This window comes from Rutidosis leptorrhynchoides, chromosome 10 (assembly GCF_046630445.1).
Source record: "Rutidosis leptorrhynchoides isolate AG116_Rl617_1_P2 chromosome 10, CSIRO_AGI_Rlap_v1, whole genome shotgun sequence".
NCBI lineage: Eukaryota > Viridiplantae > Streptophyta > Magnoliopsida > Asterales > Asteraceae > Rutidosis > Rutidosis leptorrhynchoides.
The window spans coordinates 39588536-39599309 of record NC_092342.1 but is presented as its reverse complement, the minus strand read 5'-3'; the positions used below and the strand labels follow the sequence as shown (position 1 = coordinate 39599309).

The 10774-nt window shown below is 33.8% G+C and overlaps 1 protein-coding gene, 1 long non-coding RNA gene and 1 pseudogene across 2 annotated transcripts; 2 read left to right on the top strand and 1 right to left on the bottom strand.

Annotated features, from left to right (window-relative positions):
- Nucleotides 1–3941: 3941 nt before the first annotated feature.
- On the bottom strand, nt 3942–4249 carry LOC139873425 (auxin-responsive protein SAUR24-like; annotated as a pseudogene).
- A 489-nt stretch (nt 4250–4738) lies between these two features.
- On the top strand, nt 4739–5484 carry LOC139870207 (F-box/FBD/LRR-repeat protein At1g13570-like). Its single transcript, XM_071858044.1, has 3 exons — nt 4739–5229; nt 5330–5392; nt 5478–5484. Exons 1-3 carry the CDS (start codon nt 4739–4741, stop codon nt 5482–5484), a joined length of 561 nt encoding a protein of 186 aa, XP_071714145.1.
- A 39-nt stretch (nt 5485–5523) lies between these two features.
- LOC139871987 (uncharacterized) lies at nt 5524–6181 on the top strand. Its single transcript, XR_011766825.1, has 3 exons — nt 5524–5562; nt 5695–5859; nt 5950–6181. It is a non-coding gene; the product is annotated as an uncharacterized lncRNA (long non-coding RNA).
- The last annotated feature ends 4593 nt before the right edge of the window (nt 6182–10774 follow it).

Sequence of the window (10774 nt, the reverse complement as noted above, 5' to 3'; positions counted from 1 at the left end):
AGCAGGTATGGGTAATGGGCAATACATCATGGTGGTTAACGTGTCCTCTTAGCGCACTCATTAGCTTTTTCCAAATAAATTAATAACTAGTATAAAAACCAATTAATAACTAGTATAAAAATCGTGAATTCATGGGTTTGTTAAAATCATAATTACTTATAAACATAATTATAAAATAATATGATTACTTGAGATAACAATTTTAGAAGACATTAATTTAATCTATGTAATGATTACTTAAAAATGTAATTTTGATTTATTTGTGCTAAAGTATATAATATAACCTGAGATATAAAGTATGAAATCAAATTTACACAACTATACCATACCATACCATCCAAAACTTCACAAGTCTAAACAAAATACAACTTTTAAAATACCCTTTCATTCAAAAATACTGTATCCTTCAACATTGACCATCAAAAGTCAAGCGTTATATACCACATTTAAATCTTCAACTCATCAGTAACCCATTCACTCATTATGTCTAGAACTACAACAATAAAAAAAAGTGTAGATCAATTACATAATTCAATTAACTTTGATAGTTAGATATTTAATTCAATTAAGCAACAAACTTCATAATCAATACCCAGTAGCATAATGGAGCTGCATGCCTAATCAAAAGAAAGAAAAACTATGAAGTTAACACACTCAAATTGTTGGGGAGAAAAAAATGACTACAAACGTTAGAAGGAAACATGTTGAAATGAAACAAATAAAATGACTATACTCGAGTTTCATAACATAATTGCATCAAGTCCGTTATGTGGTATGGGTGTAGTTCAAGGTCTCTTATCAGATTTGCATCAATTTCTGATAATACATGACAAAGTTTTACTCAATGCTATAACTCAAAAAGTGACTAAAGATTCATAATGAGTACTAAATATATTTCAACATGTATAAGAAAAAGTTCGTGAAGAAACTTAAATAAGGATAAAGTAGTAGAACAACCTTTCTTTCCACCAAATCAAAGAAACATTAAGATGAACAACCTTCATTCGAAAGATGAAGATCCAGGATTCACATTTATATATCATCTGCAACCACAATTAAACATACATTTTTAAGAAACAGGAAGATGAAAATGTTTAAGGAATAAAACAACAACAACAATAACTCTAACCTAAAAAACTTGCCACAATAAAAAAGAAAAGAAAAAAAGAAAAATATATTCGGTTATTAGTGCAAGGTGCAGCATTAAAGTAGGAAAACTCAAACATCGAGTACACATGACAGTCTCTGCAAGCATCGAGCACAAAAGATAGTCTTCGATAGCATCGAGTACCAAATGTAGATTTTTGTTAAAGTGTCAATTAGAACCATATCATGTAAATCTTCTTATTGGCATTCCATCGAACATCTTTCCTGCATTCGTACAATTTAAATTGTTGAATGTTGTTGTGAGGGTCTTATTGTTTGGTAGTCAACAATCAAAAAAGAAACAATCTTTATGATCTTAATCAGTGTTGTAAAAGTCGGCCGACTTGGCCGACGCGTCGGCCGATGCGTCGTTTTTTTGGGTTCTCCGTCCCGTTTTTTCTAAAAACGACTCAAAAGATGGTCAAAGCTAAAAGTTCAGTCAAAGACGGTCAAAGTTGGTCAAAAACGGTCTAAATCATTCAAATTTTTGTCAAGATGTGATATGTTTTAAAATTAGGGTACATTTTTATTTTTTGAGCCTCTTTTCTCTGTGTCCTTACTGATTATGTACTCGGTAACATTAATTAAGTTTGATTGTATTTAATTTCAAATTCTTATTTAAGAAAGTTATGGTACAAAATCAACTATTTTATACATATATAAATATATATTTAAGAAATTATCAATAAAGTCAACATTGGTCAACGACCGATGCGTCCCCGATGCGTCCCCGACTCGGCCGACGCGTCCTTTTTAGGTCTCGACCGATGCGTCCCCGACTCGCGACTTTTACAACCTTGATCTTAATTATAAAAATGAAAAAATCAGCAATGGACCCACTGCTAGAACTAATTTGCCTATAATTCATACGGAGTATTTAAAATGGTATGAAAAAATACAAAAAAGTCTGTACAAACCTTTAATCATCAAAATAAACACATGTTGAACATCCTTCAAACTTTACAGATAATTAGCTTTCATATACTTTCAAATCCAAAGTTAATAAGAAAACAAAAACCTTAAATCTTTTCCCTGTACATAAAAAATACCAAAAAAATTAAATCAGAGTTTTTTGAAAAATACCACATTTAAATTCACAAATAATAGAAACAAAACAACGATTGAATAGATTCATTTTATTGCAGTGAAACATCAAGAAATTTAAACTACAGTACTAATATGAAAAAGAATAACATCAACCTGAAAAAAAGGAAATTGCACACGAAGATCAGCAAAATAGATACATATTAGAGAAATCAAAACGAATAAATAATTTGTATGATACGTTTTTCAACAATAAAGATTTAGGTTACCTGATGTAGTAATAATCAATGTAATGGAGATCGATTAAGAAAAAAGGAGGAGAACTGATGCGGTGGTTTTAGATTAGGGTTACACTTTTAAGCAATATAAACACGGGTTAAAGAGAAAAAAAAAAAATGCTTTTTTATTGTTAATTTTTAAAAAAATTAATTAATTAAAATAATTAGGATTAATGACATCATCTAAGTAATCTAGATTTTTTCCTTTTTATTTTTGATTTTTTCTTAACAAAGGAATTATCTTAATAATGGCATCATCATTATAGGATTTTAATAGAAACTATAGATTAATGAGGGTGAATTTTTTTCTCGAAAAACATGAAATAAATAAATAAGTAGATTTAATTTATTTAGTCATTAATTATATGAGTGATATCGCCTTAAGGGCTAAGATTTTTTTTTTCTTTTTAATTTTTTCTTAACAAAAAAATTAGCCTAATAATGAAATAATCATTATAGGATTTTAAAAGAAACTATAGATATATTAGAGAATAGCTAGATACTATTCATCACAATTTTTTCATTTCAAAAGGATTTTTTACGTAATTTTATTTCGATTCTTTACTACAATTAATTTAGTAGTGTGTTATTTTTAACTAGTTTGATCCTGTTACGTACCATACACGCTCCCTAATTTTAACGATGTTTCGTATCATTCTTTTATCTAACTGAAGGTGATCCTCACACATCACTTTTTTATTCATCTACACTAATTTACTATTATATTCTTAATTATATTTAAAATAATAATATAAGTTTAACTTATAGATTAATTTAGGGTATAACTGTGAATTTATAAAGAAAAGAATTGTAGATCCGTCGCTAATCAAAAAGTTTCTACAACTTCCAACTAGTTTTAGCTCCGAACCCATATCTGAGCCCTAGCCGTAGCCCGTAGGCCTGACAAATCACTCCGCCATCTTTACATTACAGCGACGAATGATCAAGTAAGTTAACCTTATCATTACAATTCCAACATATTATTTTTTTTTATATTATTTGTAACTTGTATCTTTTGATTTCTTTAATGTAATGATATTTTATTTTATTTTTTCAAAAAGAGCTTTACGGTCTTTGGTTTCAACTTTGTAACTTTAGTCCTTAGGGTTGTAAAATGTTGTACGACACATCCCATTTCACATACCCTTTTGTTTTCACGTACTTTTGTGATTTGACCTTTGTCACATACTGGAATGTCTGGAATTGCGCTTTAAGGAGGAGACCAAAAATTATTATACTTGATTCATGAAGGTGAGAAGTTATTATCAATTATTATCAATGCAATAATAGTAGAAGGTGAAATTAGTTTGTCATTCATGCTTGTCATATTAAAAGAATAAATAAATTGAGGTTGAAATAGTTGTAAGACGAATTATATACATTAATTGACTAATATCTCGATTTACAAACTACAAAAGGTCCTAGTGATGAGTTGTTTACAAAATCATGATTGCAAAGATTTGTGTATATAAATCATAGCGCGCCCAAACGAGAAGCAAGATCTGTGAATCTGTCTTCACTACACGGAATTGTAAGGCCACCCATTGGATGGTTGTACACTTGTACCCGAACTCTTCCTCTGCTTGATGTAGTAATTCTTGAAACATAGGTTGATTTAATAGTGATACTGGTACTACAAATCTTGTTTTTTCATGTTCCCCAACATAAACAGCAAAATGGCCTTTTGGGATGTCTATAGATGTTGTTGTGTTGCTTCCGTTTGAGAATGATCGTCTGAGAATTTTCTTTGCTTGAATAATTTTTGGCATACGAATGGCCATTTTATAAACTAAAAAGACTGATAAAGAGCGAATAATTTTAAGTATTACTTGTTGGTAGAAATTAAGATGTTGTAGAGGATTGTTAAGGAAGTTGTGGTTGTGTTGTGCATATTGAGCGGTTTATATATAGGTCTATCGAGGCTTCTATTGTAGAAAGAAAAACTCACATGGTTATGTAGAAAAACTCATATGGTTCTGTGACTCTGTCTACTGGCTTGCAAGAAAGAACAAATATTGAAAGATACAGCCATAAATTATAGTATATGTTTGTGTGGATTATAATCTTTACTCAAAAAAGTAAAAAGGATAGTTGTGAAATTGTATGGTCAGAGTTATTAACACAATAAGTAGTGAATAATTTAGAGTATTAAATCAGATGGTATTGTCTTGATGTTTGAGGTACAAGATTTCTTACAATACGATTATTATAGTCCATATATATTTTGGGTAATTATGGTTAATGTTTTCAGGTCTCCTGAGTTTATAAATATGGATGATACTGGAGATTTGTGTTTGGATAGAATCAGTTCCCTTCCTGGACCCATAATAGACACTATCCTATCTCTTTTACCGATCAAAGATGCAGTCAGTACAAGTGTCCTCTCGAGGGAATGGAGGTACAATTGGACTACAATTCCCGTGCTCTGTTTTTACAACAACGAGTTCAAAGGATCAACAGCTGCTGCTGCTGCTGGTACAGATCTACTATCCATTCTGTACCAATCTTTTGAGCTCCCATGTCAAGGAGTTCAGATGATTAAGATGTTCAAGTTCTTTAGTGTGATTAAAGAATGTTTGAAGATGCATCATGGGCCGTTACTCAAGTTCCATCTTTTTGCAAATGCAGAGAAAGATTGCTTTGAGCTTGACAAAATCATACGTCTTGTGTCAAGGAGGGGAGATACTGTTAAGCTCTTTGAGCTTAACTTGAATGAAAACAGCATGTATAGGCTACCGTCGTCTCTCTTCGCGTTGCACCAGTTAACGAATCTCTGCCTCGCTTATGGTTGTATATACCATCAACCAACAACCTTTAATGGATTTCCTAGATTGACATACTTATTTTTGTTCCATGTAAAGATCTATACAAAAACGCTTCTACATCTACTATCCAGTTGTCCTTTACTTGAGATCCTCAGTCTGGTAAGTAAATAAAAATTTCTTTTTGACTATAATATTCGTTCAGATTAATTTTCATGACTTATTAAAATGTTGTAAGTTGTTGCAGTATCTAAAAGAAGATGATATTCTCGGTAATGACAAATCCTCCATTACGGACCTAATTGAGTGCTTGCCTGCTATTCAAACTCTGCGTACTGTCGGCTCTTTTTTTCGTGTAAGTTAATTACGGTTTTTACATGATGATATGTAGTTTTGTTATTACTTTTTAAAATGTGTATTACTTTGCCTAATTGTTCTTTGTTTTGATTAGCCTATCATTCAAGTGTTTTTCCGTAAACTCGCTTCCACAAGAGCTTCCAATCTCGTTAGTCGGCCTTGAAAATTTGCATATAAAGGACATGTGTTTCCTTGACTCCGGTGGGCTGCCTTCGTTTTTCCGTCTAATCCAATGCTCCCCGAATTTGAAGATACTCACTCTCATTTCATATGTAAGTCAATTAAGTCCATCTTCAATTTTATGTTTTCAAATTCATGCCAAAGTATATTGATGTATGAAATATTTATTATATTTACGGTAGGACCTACCTGGTGGAAATGAACCGATCACACTTAAGAAGTATTCAAATATTTGGTTGAAGAACCTGAGTGAATTTGAGATTTATGGAACCATCGACTTCGACTTAAAGATTCATTTGGAATTTGCACAACTAATTATGGCCAAGTCCCCCATGCTCAAGATGGTTGGCATATGGCTTTGTGAGGATGTTACTGATGATGAATTGTCATATATATCAAGACTACTGCTAAACTCCCCACGTGCATCAGGTTCGGCAAAAAATGGCTTAAAAATCATCGAAAAATCTTAAAATGACAGAAAAATTTCATGCATTTCTTAGTTAACATTATGTACATTGTTTTAAATTTTTTTAATACAGGTCGAGTTGCGTGGTTTACATATTTCCTATGATTTTTTTAGTTTTTTTTGGGTAAAGGGTTTTACCCGGTAAATATTATTAAAAATAATAATAAGAATACAAATAGGAACAAACGACCACAAACATGTTTTGAGGCCTCACAGACGACCATAGACGAAACCACAGACCAAGCTAGACCCTACAAACAGAGCTAGGACTAGCAAAAACAAAAAGAACTACCGCACCATCTAAACAAAGACACGGGCTACAACCAGCCCGCCTTCATTCCAAACGGAGTCGATGCCTTAGTCACATTTTTCCCTGCCATAAACTCAGCCGTTTCATCTTTATCAGATTCAACATCGCTTGACTCATCTATTAAGGTATATAAGTCATTATTTAGAGCTCCAAACGAATTTTGGACCTTCATTTGCGAACCAATACTCGTCCCACCTATAGACCTTCTTTTATCTTCCTGAACTACCTTCGAACCCTTCTGCAGGCCTATATCAGGCTCCTTTTGTGCCACACTCTTCTTGGGCCGATAAACCAAATTATGCTTCCCTTTTCCCACATTAAATCTATCTGTCTGCCTTCTTGATTTATCGTGACCCATCTTTTTCTCTTTTGCTTGCACTATCTGAAAGCCCTCACTATCCACAATTTCCGTGCCCAGTGGTGGAGTAGTATTTTTAGTGCTATTTTTTGGGCATTGGACGTCTTGATGACCAAACACTTTGCATCCTGAGCAACGTGGAGGACTCCACTCATACTCTATCGATACTGTATCCACTGTGCTTTTTTCACCATTAACTCCAGGGGTTGCTACATTAAGCTTTGATATCAACTCATGTTTGTCATTACTTCAATCATAGTCCGGGCATAGTTTGGGCGACCCCATGCCTCAGCACACATGGTACTTGTATAAGAATCAAACGAATCCCAATCTTTGATGCAATCATACTAAGCCCATCGGCTGTGTATCCAGTTAACGGAACATCATGAAGTTTAACCCAGACAGGGACCTTCGTTAAATCTTCTTTAGTTAAGGAAACATTCGCCGACCACTTATTAAGAATAATCGGAACCGTTCTAATCATCCAAGGGCCATTTTCAATAACATCCCGCATCCCCTTTAACGTGGCAAATTTGAAAAAGAAAAAACCTTTAGAATTCATCATGGTCTTCTCAATCCCATATTTTCCCCACGCATTCATAACATAGTTCTTAACAACGGGATACACGACTCGTTTCCCCACAATATCCATATAGCGTGTTGCTATATCGATCAATCGCCTCCATTACAGATGATACTGGAAGCTCCACATCAACTCCATCGTCTAAGTTTTTCGTGTTTTGCATTAAGCGAAAATTGACCTTATTAGAGTTGACGGTACCAGCTGTTGCTTTTAAATAAGAAACTTGTGGGGGGTGATCTTGGGAAGATGCATGTGTTTGTTTACCAATCTCACCATTAGCCCCACCATCACTCTGATGTTCCTTCCTACCCACTAGATCATGATCATTAGTGGTGTTAGCTTGTTCATGCGCATCATCAGAATTAATTTCCACATAGACATGATCATACTTGGTATTCTTCTGTTCTTGCACATCCTCCATTGAGGAGGTTTTTGAGCCTTGATCCTCAAGACCATCAACTGTATTAATTGAAAGACTAGTTGTGTTTACACCTTGTACCTTCGCATTCTGACCCATATTAACCGAAGCCTTAACTGGACTACCTCTCAAATCTGGGAACTCATACTCATTTAAAACCGCCTTTTCAGCATCGACAATCGGATCAAGCGAATAACCCTCATCATCTAAAGCAACAGGTGTGATGCCCCGTACAAAACCATCGTGTACGAATCATCAACAACAGGATCATTACAAGGTCAAATACTATATGCTGTTTCAAAAAGAGTTTGCATTCATGATAAAAGGTGACGTTTTAACCAATGTCAAATGTTTAACATCCGAAGGTATGCTTCTACGAATAGCAAGCAAGAATAATAGTACGTGACCCATAGGTCGTTACAAATACATTGTTCAAAAATAACATTGTTTGAATGCAAATTAAACGTTTCATACCGCATGACATCTCTAATAAGCGCAGCGGGTGTCTACAAAGCATGACAACTACAGCGGAAGCAAGCAAACCTTAAGCACCTGAGAAAAATATGCTTAAAAACGTCAACACAAAGGTTGGTGAGCTATAGTTTAAGTATAACATTAATGTAAGGTAGGCCACGAGATTTCAGTGCTTCAACAGCGTTTCAAAACAGTATGAAAAGTATATGTATAACCGTGGGCACTTGGTAACTAACTTAACGTAAATAACACCCCCTAAAAGTACACTTGGCGAGTGCGTAAGTTTACGAAGTATTAAACACCCGTTAAATGCTAGCGCTACTAGCCCGGGTGGGGATGTCAAACCCTATGGATCCATATATAAGATTCGCGTTCACCGGTTCAAAGACCAATGACTAAATGTTACCGAGCTAAGGGGAAAGTTTATGCCGTTGTATAACCCACACATATATAAAGTTTAAGTACTCGTTCCTAGTATGTAAAACGTAAAATGCGCATGTATTCTCAGTTCCCAAAATAGTTAAAGTAAAAAAAGGATGCTATAACTCACAGTGGAAAGTAGTAAAAGTCATTACGCAGGAATAGTAAGCAGGTGGTTGGTTCGAAAGGTCCTCAACCTAAGTCAAAAGTTACTAAGTCAGTAAATTGTTCCCAAAGGTTTAAAAGTATGTAAATTAGGTCTTAAGTACCATCATCATTCATCATTAAACAAAAAGTGTAAAGTAAGTTTTATTCAAGAATAGAGTTTGAAATAAAGGCTTACTTCGTTCAGTCGCCGAGACCTTTATACAAGCTGAAATGGGGTGAGACCAGTGGCCATGGCTCCGTATATGAGTCCCCTAGAGGCTGACCAATTTCCAGAACCAAACTCGTCTTCGTTTGAACGTGGTGACGGTTTAAGTGCGAGTAGGTCAGAATTTTCAGCACAACGTTAATAGGGTGTAGTGACTTTCGGGAGGCCATAGATCCTAAACCGTAACTCGGATTAAGACAAGGTCTAAAGGGAAAATCATCTAATCGAACCGAACTAACTGAAAATAAACTTTCCAGTAGCCCAGGTAGTCTGATCAGTTCCAGAAATAGTAAGTAAAGGTGTTCCAGTGGGTTCTTGGTGCTTGATGCTCATCACGGTTCTCATCCTTGATGCGTATAGCTTCAAGTGTACAACTCGTTGATGGGTTTGCATATTCTTAACCAAGGTTTGACCATCATAATACTAGTGTAAGTCTAAGATATGTAGCACAACTCACTTAAGAGTTGTATGTAGTTTGATGAACCAAAGTTACATCAAGATCTTAGATCCGACACATACATGAGTTCTACTAGTAATATTAAGCAAACTAAATAATCAAGATCTTAAGTTGTAGAACTTAGGTCTTAGCTAGATCTTAAAGATCCTAGACTATAAAGTCTAGATCTAGTGTTCTTAAGTTAGATCCTAAGTTACAAAACTTGGATCTACACTTTAATGAAACCATAAGTTATGAAACTTAGATTTTCAACTTGAAAAATGTATGTAAGCTTGTAAGCTTGTAAGCTCTTATTTACAACAAAATTAGAAGACCATAAGTTATATAAACTTAGATCCAACATAAGTATATGAAGTTATAACTAGAAAGTTATACTTCCATGTTCTTGAACTTATAAAGTTAACTTTTAGTTTCAAGAAATATGAGATCAAGATTAACTAGTAATACTTGACCAAATTAACAACATCACAACTTTAAAGTACATAAAATGAAGAGATAAACTAAATCTACAAGTAATAAGTTCATGGTTGTTCATACTTAGAAAGATTCAAGCCAAAGCTTTGATCTTTTAAGAAAGTAAACCTTAAGTTTACAAACATGAACACAAGTATGATTTTAAAACTCATGAACTTTCTTTTTAACAATTTTTATGGAAGAATCAAACTATAAACTTAATCTTCCTTGGTTCTTGTTTGTTCTTGTATAAACAAGATAATATGAAGAACAAACTAGAAAGTTTGATTCTTACAACTAGTAAGTAAACAACAACAAAGAACAAGTAAGTAAACAAGTAATATGATGATGAATGGTGATGGCTTGGATGGAAGAAAAAGAGAGAAAACAAAGCTTGATACTTAAAATATTTGAGAGAAAGTTGAGAGAAAATGTAAGTATGTGTGTGTGAAGAAATGAGGACGTAATACTTGTAAATAAGTAATCAAAATTTGAAAATGGAACCCTCTCCCCTCTCCACAAAAGCCGATGGCCAAAGGGCCAAATGGGGCAAGTCAAGACTCAACTTTCTAACATGGGGAGATGGTGTTAGCTTAGAGTGGTAATAGAGTTAAATGGTGTTGGAAAATGGTGTAAGTATACTTGTAACTAGATTCCTCATGACTAATTGATCCTTGTTCTTAATCTTAATAATT

Bases quoted from the DNA above. Each gene is read 5' to 3' on its own strand.
- LOC139870207 (XM_071858044.1), top strand. From the start codon at position 4,739: ATGGATGATACTGGAGATTTGTGTTTGGATAGAATCAGTTCCCTTCCT. The intron at 5,230-5,329 runs GTTAACGAATCT...TTCCATGTAAAG, and splicing joins TCTCTCTTCGCGTTGCACCA to ATCTATACAAAAACGCTTCT.